The 18,390-nt window shown below is 36.0% G+C and overlaps 1 protein-coding gene across 1 annotated transcript in view; it reads right to left on the reverse strand.

Annotated features, from left to right (window-relative positions):
- LOC126812149 (GTPase-activating protein and VPS9 domain-containing protein 1) overlaps positions 1 to 16,855 on the reverse strand; it is a 36,352-nt gene extending 19,497 nt beyond the window's left edge. The window contains exons 1-9 of the mRNA XM_050538421.2: positions 16,820 to 16,855; positions 14,965 to 16,196; positions 7,231 to 7,362; positions 6,613 to 6,811; positions 5,871 to 6,025; positions 4,973 to 5,120; positions 3,152 to 3,460; positions 2,611 to 2,771; positions 1,987 to 2,088 (exon numbers count right to left, since the gene is read on the reverse strand). Of these exons, the coding sequence (XP_050394378.1) occupies positions 1,987 to 2,088; positions 2,611 to 2,771; positions 3,152 to 3,460; positions 4,973 to 5,120; positions 5,871 to 6,025; positions 6,613 to 6,811; positions 7,231 to 7,362; positions 14,965 to 16,098 (2,340 nt within the window). The 5' untranslated portion in view covers positions 16,099 to 16,196; positions 16,820 to 16,855. The remainder of the gene's footprint in view (positions 1 to 1,986; positions 2,089 to 2,610; positions 2,772 to 3,151; positions 3,461 to 4,972; positions 5,121 to 5,870; positions 6,026 to 6,612; positions 6,812 to 7,230; positions 7,363 to 14,964; positions 16,197 to 16,819) is intronic.
- Between the last annotated feature and the right edge of the window lie 1,535 nt (positions 16,856 to 18,390).

The raw sequence follows: 18,390 nt of genomic DNA on the forward strand, positions 1-18,390 counted from the left end.
ATTACCTATATCATCACATATAAATAAACATATTATATTACCAATAATATACATAATATATTACCTTTAATATACATATTATACTACCTATATCATCCTATACTATTCAAAAAAAGTAGGGGATATTTGATTTTTAAGTGTTATTAAAGTCACCTAATGAAACTGACGAAGAAACACATGACAAAATGAAATGAAGTTCACATTCATCGATTTATTCCAAATGATCGTTAGACTAAGTAAGGCACAGACTGACCATTATAAGGGTAAAATGATACCTGGGGTCAAACAGCAAAGTTACCACAGCATCACAACCAAGTCAGTAACGGGTAAATCCTCCTCTGTTTGCCAAACAAGCATTGATCCGACGTGGCATACTCCTAATGAGACGTCTAAGGTCATTTTGGTCCAGATTGTCCCATTCCTGTTGCAACGCAGCAGCAAGTTCTTGGACATTGGCAGGACGTTGTTGACGTTGACGTAACCTCTGTCCAAGCATGTCCCAGACATGCTCGATGGGGGAGGGGTCGGGACTCAGTGCTGGCCAAGGTAATGTGGTGATGTTCTGTTGTTGGAGGTAACCTGTAACGATCCTGGCCCTGTGACATCTTGCGTTGTCATCCTGGAAGATGAAACGGCGGCCATGACGTCGTGCGAACGGCACAACATGGACTGCCAAGATGTTGTCCCGGTAGTACTGGCCTGTAACACGCCCTGCAACAACATGTAAAGCCGTTCTTCCAGCAACAGTGATGCCTCCCCACACAATAACAGAACCACCCCCAAATCGATCATGTCTGATGACGTTAACGTCTTGGAAGCGCTCGTTTCGACGACGCCACACCCTCCTACGTCTGTCCAAAAAATCAACAGTGAACCTTGACTCATCTGAAACCATCACATTGCTCCAGCGTCGATTATCCCAGTGTTGACGATCCCTACACCAACGACGTCTTGCCTGAATGTGATGATCTCTCAAACTCGGGCGCGAAGGTGACCCCTATGCAGTCGATTCCGAATCGTCTGGCAACTCACTCTCACACCAGTGTCTGTTTGAAGACGAGCGCTGATCTGATTTGCTGTGATGACACGATTTCTCAAGGCCAAGGTACGGATAAATCGATCCTGGGCTTGAGTTGTCGCCCTTGGTCGACCTGAGCGTGGTCTGTCCTGTACAGATTGTGTATCACGGTATCTGGACCATAGCCTGCTTATGACAGACTGAGAAACATTCATCGTCCGCGCCACAACCGCCTGTGTTGTGCCGATCTGTAGCATGCCAAGGGCACGTAACCTTTCATTTTGGGTAAGCCGACGCATATCAAAATTTGTTTTCTGGTCACGAAAACAATTAAACTGATGTTTCCACCCTGGAATTCAATGCCACAATGACTGTAACATTCAAAGTCAGTGTCGTGCAAATCTTGGGTTGGACCCCCATGATGATCCCAAGCATCACCTGCATTCCATGCGGTAGCTATTGGTGCGTTTGGGCGTCACATGTAACTGGAAATGTTTCTTCTGTTAGGTTCTATAGTGACTTTTTTCGTAGTCATTTGCATATTTTAGTATTATGCCCCCAAAATTAAATATCCCCAACTTTTTTTGAATAGTATATATAAATATATAATATACATATTATGCTACATAAATATACAATACACGTATTATACTACATATATCATCCGATATAAATATATAATATACATAATTATACTACTTATATAATCATATATCAATATATTATATAATCATCATATATAAATACATAAAATGCATATAATATATACCTATCTTATTCATGTGACATTAAAAAGTGTAATCAAGCAAATATTTCATGAAATAACTCGTAATGATCTATACACATAAAAATTGGTAATATAAATGTTTCAATAGTATGATTGTCATTTTTAAAGTTCATGTGATAATTAATGGCTGATAATTTATTCCCCAAAAACAGAAAATGTCCTTGTAGAATTAAAATGTAACCTGATCTAGGTCTGTTAATTCTGACTGTTTTTCTTCTGTATCACTAGCTAATACATCAGTACTCCATGCATCACTGGCAGTCTCAGATATCTCAGAAGGCGGCTACAAAATATAGAAATTAATACTTCATCACTTTTACAACAAAATACACATTGTGGAATATTTCTGATCAAAAATAAAATATTTGATTTTAAATCAAACAGATGAATATGCAGTGTCATTTATCAGTTCATCAACATCTCAGCAACAATCATTGTTTCGTTAGAACACTAACTAAAATGGCTGACCACAACCCCTTGTCCAGTCTTGTGTTTAGCTTACCTGTACAGGGGACACAAGGAGCGAGAGAGAAAGAGAGAGAGAGAGAGAGAGAGATGGGGTTTAATGTCTTTAGCAGTGGGAGGAAACCAGAGGACCTGGAGAATATCCACCAGGTTGGGCAGGGCCACAAGGAAAGAAAACTGTGTATAGTAAGCATAGAATGGTTAATGAGCAGAGGGTGCTCCTAATCACAACCATTGCTTTAGAAATATGTGCTGAATGATGTAGGTTTTTATGTTAGAAACCACAATTGAACATATTCCACTGTAATAATTTTAACAACTGAAAGATTTGGAAACTTACAAATGTAGAGTCTGTATCGTCTGGTGGAACTAGATTAGGCATACCCATATCTTCTACTACTTCTACTAAACGTTCTAACTGATTCTGTTCTGGTGGTTCACTATCACTAGCTAATACATCTGTACTCCATGTATCACTAACAGTAGATTTTGTTTCATCTCCTGTAATTAAATAAACAAACATATATGTATGCCTATTTAGAATTTATAGAATCTTTATTCAAATTCATATAATCCATCTAAGCACCGCATCCTGTTGTTTTCCAGGATTTCGATAAATGCATTATTACATTAAATTTTCGAACATTACATTCATTGAAACACATGAAATCACAATACACTGCATATTGATATCATTTCAAAATATTTTCATCAGTTTTCTTTTAGGTTGCAAAGGTTTGGTTGGACAAACATGGTTCTCTTGTTGCAAACACTGTGCTCATGAGTTTGATCATCTTATTGTACAGCATGCTTCATCATGACGAATTGCTAGGATTCCTATGTTCTACTAAAGCTATAACATAAAAACCAAATAAACTTACTTTCAAACTCGGTTTTAATTTCAAATTTTCCAAATCTATCTGTGACATCCTCTCGATTCTGTTTCCTTACAGTAACAGGAACACGAACAGAGAGCTCTGTAATATTTCGTTCTTCCACGCTACCTGCTTGAGACAGGGGTGTATCTCTGCCGCTGATACTCGGCGAGCCACGCCCACTAACATTTGCTGACATCATATCTGACAAATTATCATTATCATTTTCCTCTAGATCCTGATCAATATCATCATTATCTACAGAATGACTGGAAGCTGCTTCTGATATCACTTCCTGATAGTCACTTGTATTTCCTGAAATAAATTCATTTCTCATTCTTAAATAGTTTTTATTTTACCATGTTCTTGAATTCTTATTTCTAGAGCTGGCAAATATGATTGATTTACTGATAACTGAAAATGATAAAGTACAAATCCTGCTATTATAAGAATGACAGCTGGTAGATTTCCACCGAATATCACATAGTTAGAAAGAAGTTCCAAACTATCAGTTTCTTTTTACATAGAAAATGTCGACTTTTATCAACAAATTACCAGTGTACTATATACTCAGGCCTTGATATCTGAAAATCACTCTGGAGTGACAAAATGTGTTCACCATGTATTTTGTGGAAGCTATTTAACACCGCCAAATTTCTATCAATTATAAATAAACACTGTTTAATAAAGTATTTGAAAGAATTCAATTTTTTGATATCATACATGTGTATGTCCAATTACATTTTGACAGCTCCACGAATTTATTGTTTTGCTTTAGAATGGTGGGACAAGCTCCAATTACATTTACATGACGGTGATTACGACGTGTTGACATCACTATCGAGTCTATGATGAGAGGGCTACGATCTAGTGCCGTATGTAGGCGACTAAACGTTGACACAACTATACTGGGCTTAGGATATGCCTTTCAATCACAAATTATGCCACTGAATGTCAACTTGTATGCGTATTATTTATTTAATATCAAGTTACATGAAATAATGAACAAAAACAAGCTTCTCTTTGATAGATAATAATACTAAATCATATCCACCACCATTCTGAATGAACCGGTAAATTGCTAACTATGATTGGCTACTATTTTTGGAGTTAGATAGAGGTTCTAATGGAGCCAAAAAGATTACATTTCTTCACTATATGTTGAATGTTTTTTGGTTTTATATTCGTTTAAGTAATTTTAAAAATAACTATCAATGTTTTTAAATAGTTTGGGCAAAATTCTGAAATAAATATGTAGAAATGCGCATCTATGTATTTTTTACAACCGATCCAAATTTCAAGTTTGCCTTCCAGCCTCGCTTGTGCTTCTTCACCTCGGAATCTCTTGTTAAATTGATAAATTGATAATTGAATTTCATATCTCGGAGGATAACTTTGCACCTGAATAAAATGAACAGCGATGTGATGGTGACATTTAAAATCCACCAAGACTTTGTAGGGGAGAATTCATTCATGGTTTTGGGGACGATGTCGCCCACTATTTTGAGCCCATAGATCGACGTTAATAAAACTGAATAATTTGTTGGCACGATAATTCGTGCTTAAGACAAAATATAAATGTAATTATCTCAGTGCCATAGTCTTTAGTCATTCAAAAATAATAGTTTTCCTGGAAATTTCTACTGCTTTCATGGAACAGCTTAGCAAATACTTAGAGTTGCCGTATACAAAATTGACAAGAATTTACTTCTGTATCAATAGGAATAAATTCAATAGAACTTTATATTTGTTTAGGTCTTGGCAATCAAATATTAAATGATTAGTAAGATTTCTCTTTAATAAATTCATAATGCCATACAAACCAACCTATAGATTCTTGGTCATGTGATAAAGAGAATCTTGTACGTTTTTCCTGAATTTCAACAACACCTGCACCTGATGTCACAGCACTATCTTCTGCCGGTGTTTGATACTTAACTCTTCGCTTTCGTGACTCTTGATCTAAAGAGAGTACCTGAAAGAATACAACAAAATTATTTTAATAAACAAAGACAATTACAAATCAATGAGGTATTAATCCTCAATTTGAATGTGATACCATTCTACCATTGTCGAAGACAGGATTGAGTACAGGTAGACTTCAGGAAATGAATTGTGTTGAATATTCGATGAGTGACATCATTAAACTTTAGGTTTATGAAATCAAATCCAATAGTTCTACCAACATAAATGTTTTCTCTGTTAGGCTCAAAGATGACATCTAAACAAAAGGCATTGTGTGTCAGTCAGATAATCTTGTTTCTCATGAGGCTAAGACATAAACATAATAATGTCAGACATTGAACATTGCTTAAACATACACTATGCAAGAGCTAAATCTGCCTATTGCAGGTTTTTCTTAGGCCTGAAATGTTATATAAACTATTAATTAGACATTTATTAACGTGAAAAGATCATAATCAACTCTCGATGCCATCTTATGTGTCTGATTATCATTGGTTTTGAATCTGATCTGCTGTTCAATACCCACAGATGATTAACCACAAAAATGGATAATCAAGACTCTGTTAATTATAGTGACTGCGGTAACAATGACAATCGAGTCTACAGTGATTTTAAAATAAGGTTTTCTCTGCTTAGAGTGAAGCAATTTGACTTAAATTTTCAGCATATTCCCAAAATATTATCTAGTTTTTAACTATTATACTTATAGTAAGAACTGCCAGGTATTTATCCTTAATTCAGCAGCGGAAATGATAATTACCTTATTTTCTGTCATCATACCGGGACATTCAGACATTATACCTAGCCGTATAACTAATACATCTTCTGGTGGTGTTATATTTGTTGAATCAGTACTATCGGTTTGATAATCAAGTGCTAGTGTCAAGTTAGTATTGGAATGTTTCTTCTTTAAACCTGAAATAAATTGAGACATTTTATTCAACAACGTGTACAACAATCACATTATTGGTCAATCAGCATGTGCTCAAATTGATCCAGTAAATTTACATCAACATTCAAAAAGAGATTAAAGATAAGAGTTTTAAGAAAGAATTAGCATTAGAATTTAAGCCATTATGTAATTCCATACTTTATTTTCCGATGCTCCAGTAAAATTTGCCCTATATATGGGTATTCAATAGAGGGCTGGACAGTGGGGTTGGGATGGCCTAGTGGTCTAGAGTGTCATGCTTTGAGCTCCCGCTGGCCGGTCACCTCTGACTTGCATTCATGGTTTCAATCCCTGGTGTAAGCGTATGTGGCTTGGAGACCGGGGCGCCTTCTCACCCTCATGGGTTTACTCCGGGTACTCCGGTTTCCTTCCACAGCAAAGACCCCTGCGCGTGCGCTAAGACATTAAACTCTAAAGTCAATCGGATATTAACTTTAGCCTCTAGAGCACAAGCAATTGTGGACACGGACCGCTGAACAGACGGGGGGCAACGACAATATACGACCACATTTCAATGTGGGCGTATAAAAATATCTGGCTTTATGCTAACCTTTTGCATTTTTTTTCTGTGAACTTGGTGTTCCAGGAGGTGTTGGATTAGGTGTATGATTAGGTGTAAGTGTTTTTACATCGCCCCCACTAGATGCAACATTAATTATATTAGGAATAGAGGATAACATCTCCTCTAACTGAGCACAGCCTGGAATTTTGTCCTCCCTTTGACTCTGCGCTAAACGTAAAAATTCGATCTGCAAAATAGAAACATAGTTTATTTTTAAGAAAATAGAATCTTTGAGTGGCAAGCCAGGAAATAAGGCATCATTTATCTTAAACATTGTGGGAAACAGATTCAGGTTTAGTCGGAGACAAACACAATCCACACAGGTTTGTCTTTTTTCTGTGTTTTATTGATATTTTTAATAATGTACCACATAAAGTTCAGAATGTCAGGTACAAGTTCAATAGCCAGGCATAATTAAAATCATTATTTCCAGGTTTGTAAAATTAAGCATTAAGAATGGCATTACTTTTCTAAGAAATATTAAAATGAATTTCTTCAGCTATTAGAATAAAATATGATAAACTAATATACATGTATCATTATTTACAATTCATCAAGAGACTGTTACATCAATGAAGAAAAACAAGAGCATAAATATTCTCTTACCAATTCATTTAGTTGTCTAGTTGTAATAAGAATACCAGACTGTTCTACTGATTGTGTCTGGCTACTACCAGCAGATGGTATCTCATCAACACAACTATGTATTAAAGCATCTATAAAATTTGTCATACAACCCTGTAAATAAATAATACAATAAATAGAAATTAACATGTGCATGGACCCTTGCCGTTACTAAAATATACATGTACCCAACTATTTTACAAACATACAAAATTCGCAAAGTTATGAACATGCACATACAGTAATAACAAATTAAAAGTACCATGTATTATACATGTATTTTAAAATTGGGAAAATATAAAAAACAAAATTTATCTCCACTTTAATTCAAACATCTACAGAATTAAATACTCATTATGGGCCCTACATGTACATGTACAGTATGTGGTGGTCTTTTTTTTTAATAGCTACATGTAAGTTACACTTCAGAGATTTCGAATTACTCAATTATCTAATGCTGCATACTTCTTGCTACTGTAATTAAAATTTGATTAAAATTAATGTCTGTTTTTGTTTTTTTTCACATTTTATGTATTACTACATTAACAATCAAATTGTTTGTATGGATCAATTATGAGAATTTTAAAAACCAATCATATGATTGGTTCTGGGTTATACATGTATGACTAACAACTGGTAGTATACATGTACATACACATTACTATATGTAGTACTGCACAGACAGAACTGGTTTTGTAAGAAAATAAACTAAACAAGCCAACAGTGAGGCTGATGTCCCCCGCAGCAATCCTAAAATATATATTTATATATACATGTAGATGACACATATAAATTAATTGCACATTTATCTTTTTGAAAAGTATTAGTAAGTATTGAGCAATCAAACGATTATCTACATTATCTAAGCAGAAAAAGTTCAAAATCGAACTCAGTCAATGTTTTGAAGTATCTGGTAATGAAACTATATTCACTATACACTATTTTCATCACTCTCCATTAGTTAGAATCAAAGTTATCTTGTCCAAAGCATCGACCAATGAAATTGCTTAGTTCGGCGTAGCTTTAGCAGAAAATGATATGGACTGAACTCAGTCAAGACATTCACCTAATGAACATACAATGTAGCTACACCAAGTTTAAACATTCTACGTCAATCAAATCGCTTATTAGTGCTGGGTATTGCCACTGCAGTCACGCTATGATGTGTATTGCGATTTGAAGGTGCCAACATACAATTCGTATCAAGATTCATAACCAGGTCAATATTTACCAAGAAAACAACAGGATAAATGAATAATTGATATTTTTAGTCTTGCCAATGTCGAAGAAAAAAACTTTTTATATCATGATATTGATGAGGATCAGAATAAGGACCAAAACAAATGAACAGTGTTTGTGTACCTGGATAATGTGTGATGTGGATAATTAAGAGTGACAGGTTACTTAGTGAAGTGACAAAAAAACATAAAAAAAAAAAAAAAAATTGTGGTAAAATGTGGTACATGTACATCGATTCAGAATCTTGCGAATCAATACGCAAATCGTGATACATCGATTCATTGATATATATATGTATCAAGCCAGCATTAATGCTTATTGCTAGATAGCCAATCTGATTAAAACACAGATCCAATTTCGTTTCGTTCAAAATTTCGTTTTTACTTGTCTTTACTACACTTGGATCTGGAAGACTTGTTATTTAACTCGTGTTCTGCTTGAAATGAGGGGTCAGCCAATCAAATGGTCTGTCGAATCGAGCGTTTGACCTTTTTTGCGCAGAACTGTGGATAGACATTACCAGCAATAGAAATCAAAACAAAGGAAAAGTAGATTTAAAAAAGCATGGCGGTCGCTAATTGGTTAATCGAATGACTGACGTTATCGGGTCAAATGTCGCTTGCTTGGTACCTGACATGGTAGAACGTGAACTCCCACTATAACTTGTTAGATCTACATAGTACATGTAGTGTAGGCCATCGAAAGTATAAAAAAGTAGATCTATATTTTAATTAGATTGCTAGATAGCCTAAGCAGAAAATTCTTATCACCGTACTTAGTCCAGGTATTGATATACATATTACATGTACATGTAATAAATCTATGCTCTGAGTTTCATCACTCTCACCCAATTACAACCAAAGTCTCAACCAGGGCTCACACTGGCTTTCAATTTTATTTTCTGCCAAAATGGATGATAATTTTTATGTACAAAAATGTTTATATTTTTTTTTACCGTCAATTGGAATATTTTATCTGCCAAAAATGAGTGATAAAAAAGACAACATGTAACATATTTATTTCTCAGGCAGGCCTATCAAAAATAATTAATGATATAAATACAAATACAACAACTTAAAACATTTGTCTTTAAATAATACATAAGCCCAGTTTTGAGTCAATTTACTAAAATCAGATTTTTAGTGGGTGACTTACATGTAAGTCTAATTGCACATCGTATTGCACAATATATTTTCAGTATTTACTAGTCCAGGCAAGACAGCAAAAGTGCGGGCAGTTGCTGCAATAGAAATACCGATCACGGTTTATGGTTGGTTTAGACGTATATTATGTCCCAGTCCGAAATCCGTGCCCAAATGGGTCAAATTGGCCAAAATCCAAAATGCCCACCGCTTTTGGCTTGTAAATTCCAATTTCCACCCAATTATCACAATATGATCGAGTTTGGTATTAAAATATACATTTTCGGGGTAACTGAATCCATTTCAATACACATTTTTGTGATAAGTGGTACCACTGAGTCAATATTAGGGGCTATTCAAGATGGTGGTCAGTTTTGGCGGGAAAAGTCGAATTTTACATAAGGATCAAGTTTGGTGTCAAAATATATGTTTTCGAGGTAGCTGAATCTATTTTTGTACATATTTTAGTGATTAAATGATTCCCTGTGTCAATATAGGAGAAATTCCAAGTTGGGATTTAGATTTCCGATTAGGGATTGGAGATTAATGATACTCCTACTTTAGACCTAATACAATGACTTTCATCCAGTAGCGGTATAGGGTATGTCGGACTGGGGTCACTGCGGAAGCTGGGCGTGCCTTTTGAAGCACGTGGCACAAAATAATTCAGATGTTAAGACACAGATGGATACAATATCGCCTGTTTGTCAGATATGCAGTGAACCATTTAACAATGAACAACCCATAGTTATTGGTCAATGTTTTAAGGTTAATGAAGTGGAGGAGTCTGTCTATCAAGGTCTAGAGGGTCCGCGGTGCCAAAATTCATATTTGCGGACCGATGTCTTTTACATGGCCTGTAGGAAAGACTAGCAAGACGGTCCATTACAACATATATAATCGGTGACCGCTGTTACAACAGTAAACAGTAGAACTCGCAATGCCTATTTTTTGGACAAGCCAAGACAGTTCAAATGACGACTTGACATTAATCTAGTTGTATTTATTAAATCAGCATTGAGGCTGGTGTCCCTAAATAGATGTCACTTATTAATTACTTGCACATCTAGCACAGAAATTGTTCTTCACTCTGTGTAACTTAAGCAAAAAATCTAATTGCAGAGGCATGCTGGCCAGGTAGTCAACCGCCTACCCTGCCCTCATCAATGCAAAAACAAAAGAAACTCGAAATGGTTGGTAAAGCTCGAATCCGATGAGATTTCATAACAAGGTATATGGGAGGGAGCAGGGGTTGCTATTTGCCCTCACTTCCGAAAATGTGCCATCGAATATTGTGCCCCCTTTTTCTGCTGCCCTTCCCTTGTTCCAACTAACTCCAGAGATACTACAATGTCCATTTTTCATTGATGATATAAGGGCCCAATACACGCTCAATCAGACCATGATTTCCACGGATGACTTCCAGAATAGATTTTACAGACGGAATAATATTTCCATAATATTCAGAATCAACTAATTTGTCTTAGTTTTATTTATATATCTAAATGAATTTAGAAAATTGCAACACGGGCGACGGGAACCATTATTGCTGGTTAGCATACTCAGGGCCAATACGCAAACCGTCACAACGAATGACATTTTTAATTCCTTGGCCTGGCTTAAAGTGTATTTTGATCGTCGTCTCATTCTTGGGGTTTTCAATTTACTTTTAATTCTACCTCCCTACCCCTACCCTCATTGGGGAACAGAATCGAATGAAACTTGGCAGGTACCCTTTGTAAGGAATATCAGTCCCTTTTGATGCTTATTTTTCCTTACTCACAGGTCGTTTAGTTCTTGATTGCAGCTAACTATGTTCATGTTTGGATCTTTGTTGAATCATTTTCTGAAATAAATTTGCCACGTGATTCAATAGGTTTGGATATCTTGGTTCAATTTTCGAGGTTGGTGATCGAAATCGGACACGCCCACGACACTACGTCCACAGTGGGCTGAGAGTGACCCCTTTTGTCATGCCTGCTACGCTGCTTCCGTAGTGAGCAGTGGTCGACCAGAGCGTCTAAATGAAATTTAGTTGATGCTTGATGAATGCCATCGTATTAGATCTGAGGCGGACTCGACCACTCGTATTCCCCAAATCTCCAATGGGATTTCCCATTATTTTGACCCAGGGGAACCAGTTAATTACCAAGATGAACAAAATATGTCAAAAATGAGATAAGCTGCCTCCAAAACATATATTTTGACACCAAATGTGGTAATTTTGTAAAATTTGATTTTTCCCGCCAAAACTGGCCGCCATCTGGAATTATTTCCCAATATTGACTCCGCGGTATAACAATTCACCAAAATGTGTATGGGAATGGATCCAGCTACCTCGAAAGGATATATTTTGATACCAAACTCAATCATATTATGGTAAGGATATATTTTGATACCAAACTCAATCATATTATGGTAAGTAGATAAAAACTGGCATTTTCCAGTCAAAACCGGCGGCCATTTTGGATTTTTGCCAATTTGACCCATTTGGGCACGGATTTCGGACTGGGACTTTTTTGGGGTGATAATATACGTCTAGACCGACCATAAAACGTGGTCGGCATTTCTATTGCAGCAACTGCCCGAAATGGTGCGAAATTGAGTTAAAATGCCTGGACTATTACAGGTCAAATCTCATCCAAGGACGGCTCTAGGACAATTCATCCACAGACAACTCATACTGGAGGACAATTCGTCCCAAGACAATTCGTATCATGACTATTAGTCCCATAGGACTATTAGTCCCATAGGACTATTCGTCCCCTAGGACTATTCGTCCCCAAACAATTCATCCCCATGGACAATATGTCCCCAGACTATTTGTCACCTAGGACAATTCGTCCCCTAGGACAGTTTGTCCCTGAACAACAATACTGGTACATGTAGTTCCATTATCAAAAACTGAATTAATCTTTATTTTTTATCGTAAATCTCAGCTTTGATGCTAGTTTTACTTTGCTTTACATTTAGTATTAAATCTAGGCATTAACTTAATGGTTCATGAAATTTTTTCGGCTAATCAGCTATGGGTATTGTCAATATGCATTATTGTGTATGATAAAACAATGTAGACCAGACATCAGTTAGTTTCAACTTCTTCAATTTCTTTGATTTGTTGATCATAATTAGGGGACGAATAGACCTACGTGTAGGGGACGAATTGTCCAGGGACGAATAGTTCTAGGGAACTAATTATACGGAGACGAATTGTCTGGGACAAATTATCCGGGGACGAATTGTCCCGTACCCCCAAGGACAGCTAATTTTCTATAAATTTATGTTTTGCGTGTACAACAGGCCTACATGTATATTGTTATTTTCAGGTACCATGAAGGTATCAGAATCTGAATCCCTTATAGAATGATATAAATTTCAATTTTATTTGTAACAGATGCTTCATCTTCACTTTAGAGCATTTTGGCTGCCTGGTAATATGAAGCAAATGGCTGACTGTTTTCTCACTCACGAATTGTCGCTATTCGACTCGCAGTCACGTTTCTGACCAATTTTGATAATATAAATTGAAATAAATACATCCGATTAGGCATGCTTCTGTATATTTCATGCCGTATAAAGCCACAGTAAACAGAATTCAACTACCAAGATATTTAAACATACATTATGCAAGAGCTAAATCTGCCAATTGCAGGTCTTTCTCTAGGCCTGAAATGTTATCTAAATTATTAATTAGACATTAATTAACTTATCCAGATAATAATCAACTCTCGATGGCATCCCTAGCCTGCAATATTTACTGGATTAGAACCCGGTCAGCTACTTCTGATTAAATAAAAAAAAAATGGATAATCGGGGGTATGGTTTTTATCGTACTGACTTTAGTAATGATAATCGAAGCTGATGTACATGTAGGCCCAAAATTCAATTGCTAAGTACGCGGTTCAGGGTGGATCAATTTGACTGAAATTTTCAGCAAATTCCCTTTACATTATCTTGTTTTTACATGTAACTATTATAGTGAGAACTACATGTACCAGCTCTTTATCTAATCTCCCATAATGTATCTTTAATATTAATTCCCTTCGAAAAGAACCCTACTGTCGGCCATTTACTTATTTTTTAAGACGAAACGAAACATCAAATAATCACTGTTTGGATAAACATTAGGTAATAGGAGTAAATAATGAGTTGGGATAGGCAATTATCAATCAACTAATCATTAATCCGAGACAATTGGTAAGTACATGTATTACTCATTGACACGATCCAGATTATCAGCAGGTAGATTAATTTATAATATGCCCGCCATGTGATTGAAACTCAATGTAATGGTTAATCTACATGTAGGATAATGATTTTTTTCTGCCAGTTCCCAAAAAGAATCGCCAGTACTGCAAAATGTTATTGCCAAAATTATTGCCATAATCAAATTTTAATTGCCTCTTTGATATTTTTATTGTGTGAGCCCTGGTCTTAACCAAACAAATTGCTTATCTCAGTTTAGCCTTAGTGGAAATTGCGCATGATCGAACATTGTCAAGACATTCACCCAATAAACACCTGCACCAAGTTTGGAGGGTTACATTTTTTGTGTACCAAAGTCTTGACCAATCAGTTTAAGTGTCTCTCTACTTAGCCTTAGCAGAAAATGCTCATCATCGAACTTAGTCAAGGTTTTGTTTTAGTGAAACCATACACAAAGTTTCACCACTCTCACTCAATTAGAATTAAAGTTATCTAGCTCCAAAGCCTCGACCAATCAAATTGCTTATCCCAATCAAATTGCTTATCCCTATCAAATTGCTTATCGCTCTGCTTCCCTGAGCAGAAAATGCTTATTATCAAAATTAGTCAAGGTATTGATATGAAACTATATACCCAGTTTCATCACTCTCAATTATATAGAACCAAAGTTATCGTGTCCCAAAGCCTCTACAAATCAAATTGCTTATCTTTGCTTAGCCTAAGAAGAAAATACTCATCTTCAAACTCCATCAAGGCATTCACCTACACCAAGTTTGAACATTCTAGCTCAATTAGAAGGCGAGTTATTGTGTCCCAAAAAGTGACGGATAGACAGACAGATGGACAGGCCCATTTTAATAGTCTCCTGCTTTCTTCGAAGGTGGAGGACAATAAAATTGTAAGCAGATTTCAATTCGATTCATTAATATTTCAGAAACAGAATATTTGACATTCAACGAGGTATGTATTTTCAATCAGTCTCCAAACCATAATAAAATTTGACTTTCAATATTTAAAGAAACCTTAGCTTTACAATGTATCTAAAGTAAGACTGTCAGTCACATATCTCCCTTTAACTTTTACCTCTGGTCGTGAAAATCATACAAATTAAAATACAATATTTTCTCACCTTTTCAAAACGACTATAAATATCACGAACTTTCTCATCTATTTCTTCATAAGAGGACACAGCAAGAACTTGAACAATCTGGGCCATTTGCATCAAGTTATGCTGAGCAATATGGCTGATAGGAACATCAGTTGTTATGCCATAAGGTTCCGGATCACATATTGCTGGACAGATAAATAAAGCAAACACAAGATCGGCACAAGTAGCTCTTACTTCTGCCATACTGACTTGACCTGCTTTCAGCAAACTGTGATAAACATGGGAGATAAGCCAAGTTAGACTTGATGGAAAACAATGTATATTTCCTTTTATGGAGTTAACAAAGCGTGAAGACAATAGTACCAGTTTATCAACAATAAATTTACGATAGTCATCTAATTTCTTCTGGTGGCCTTCTGATCCAGGTTCCCCAAAACGCTTCAGTCTCTCCTTTGGTGGGAATCTCACTAGGGCTTTCGTCGGATCAATGTCATAAAACCATTCATCTTCCATTAGAAGTCTCATAATTGGATCATGTAACGCTGCTGTCAAAAACAACCTGGCTGAAAATATTGAATCGCTGAACTGTTTAAAGACAATGCTGAAAGCACAGTTACCTTTCCTAAGCAGACGTCGAGGACTGCTATCTTGTGTCAACTGCAGATCAATAAGAGTTTTAATAATCTGTAATACATAACCTTCATCTTCTGTCAATATACAGTTGCTGTATATAGACGACATCAATATATTAATATACTTAGATACATTACTAGCATCTGTTCTTTCACCTAATAAAATGCAATGAGTTAATAAGACAGGATTTTCACGTAAAAACTTCATAAGTTCTCCATATTTGGCATCATGGTATGATAATTGTTTATAACTATCAATAAACGCTATTGACTCCATTTCATTATGACGAGCACATATATCATCACGCTTCACTCCAGTGCCTAAAGACAGCATCCTTTCAAGACTCGATTTCTGCTGACGAGCTATCCACGCTGTGTGAAAGAGATCTTTGGCAACTTGGCGGACATCTTCATAAATCTTTTGAAGATGTTCCCGTTCTTTATCAATGAACAGGTGTTCTTGCTTAAGCTGTTGACACAACTCATACATATCAAACATAATGCTGGAACCACCCCGTGCCATGTTTGGTTTGCTGGATAGTGACACTGGAACTGCAAGTAGATCTACTAGATTGGTTTGAAAAATTGACTTTTTAAAATATAGTTTACATTTTTCACAATCTGAAAAGAAAAAGTAGAAAGACCTTAATTAAATATTGATATGAAAAGTTATTTGCAAATATCCTTTAGATTCAACTGAGACCTAATTATGGAAAATCCAAGCACTGATCTACTTACAGTAACGTATTCTTTAACAAGGGTTCATTAAAATGCTGGAAAACCGATAAAGCATTTTAACAATGCGGTGATATTTTATTTAAAGTTTCTATATTTCATTTTCGTTAGCCTATAGATAGGCCTACTACAATTTATGAATAGCTCTCAATTAGACGGAAATTAACTATGCTATAGTATTATCATATCTGCACATCAAGTGGTGATTGTTCAACTGACTGTCACCTCTTACATAATCTAGCTGATTGTCTATGGTCCAATCCCAATATCACATAACTGCAACATGAGTGCTCAGGAAAGGGGGAGGGTGCGTCATTGAATTATATTTTGTTGACAAGTGTGTATTCGCTGTTTCACGAGTACCAGAAGACCAGAACCGAAATTACATACTGAATAACAGTAGTCTTTATCCAAGGCTATACAAATAGCAACTGCTAGTTGAAAATGCACTGAAGCTTATGAGTAGAAACCACTTATTATTGGGCCAGTGAACTTCATCTTCTACTTACTCAATCAATGGCCTTCATCTTTTCTCTTATTTATACTATTTGCGCATGCGTTACGGTGGATCAGTACAAATTTTGATTATACAAAAACAACGAAGCGACTACATTTCTCTAAATGCCATTATCTAAAATGTGAAACTAGCATTTGTGATCTCGGTTGAAGAATTATTTTCATCGTAAACAATTGTAACTTATTCTGATTAACAGAGGTAAAAAAAAAAAAAATCCCATCAAATTGCACTGAGGTACAACGGTGCAAGGGGGACTACTCTTTTTTTTTTAGAAAGGAGAAGATTTGTAGAATCCGGACTTAAACCACATCACTTCCACCGTGAAAGATTACATTTAATTGGAAATATACAACTCCCTGGGTGAAAGAGTTAGACATATTTGACGAACATGGCTAGGTTAAAGTAATTATTGAAATTGTTTAAAGAGGAGTGTTATCTGGAAGGGTGTAACTTCAGTCGGTCAATTAATCAATTAATTTCAATGAAAAGTAAACAATAATACCGCAGTTCTCGCAACTATTTTCCTAAACTTATCACAGTTATACATTGTAACCATCTCGGATTAGGATAGAAAAATGGTTCCAAATGATCCATTTCAGAATTTGTCTCGCCCTTACAAGAAATCCTGGATTTCAGATGGACAAAATGTTACCAGGATTGAGCTAGCATAGTATGTATCGTTCACGACTATCTATTGCTATATATACATTTAAAACTAAATAGTTTACGTGTTGGGGACCGATCTATTTCTCAATAAAGATAAGATCAGATAAGTTTAAATAAAACCGACTAGCTCTAACAGTGTGGAATGTCAATATGAGAATGGTGTTAAGTACGCTTCTATTCCTGGTGTTACTGGTGTTAGTAACTGTAGATTGTGCATGTCCGGACCAGAATTCTAAACTTTTACCATGGTCTGAAGCAGATACCTGGCCTGAAAAACAGGTAGGCTGCACTTTTTTTATTTTGTTTTTGGTGTAATAGCCGTGGTAGTGGGGCGATTATGACACTGACGCTCGTCTAAAAGATCTGAAGGTCGAATACCTGCGAGATTTTTCAAGGCACGTTCCCTTGTCAGATGTGGCTTGTGGGTCGATCCACATATGCACGTGACATTGGCAGTTTTGGAATTCGAAGAAGATTGGTTAGGTGTACCGCTCTCCGACCCCCACCCCGCCCATTCCACTCCCAGCATTGCACCTGTAACCATTGATATAAGAATTAGCCTTAAACTGACTAGACCTATTTGACATACTTAAAAATATAAGTATCGATTAAATTAAATGTGGGTTTGTTTGGCAAAGTCGGTACCTTTCAACATTTAAAAATTCTTGCTTGGTCAAAATTTTGAGATATAATTGATTTTCACAGATACTGATCAAAGATAATGATTTCTCGATGACCCTGAATTTTGTTTTGATAGTTATTGGCCCAAGATAGTGTTTCCACTGTCTTGAGCATTTGGTTGAGGTTAGGAGAGAGAGGGAGATAACGTTTCTATTAGCTTTCTCGTCAAGATAATCATAATATACATGTCTATTGAATCACGTTGCTCGACAAGAG

The sequence above is a fragment of the Patella vulgata genome, chromosome 1, assembly GCF_932274485.2.
Source record: "Patella vulgata chromosome 1, xgPatVulg1.2, whole genome shotgun sequence".
Taxonomy (NCBI): Eukaryota; Metazoa; Mollusca; class Gastropoda; family Patellidae; genus Patella; species Patella vulgata.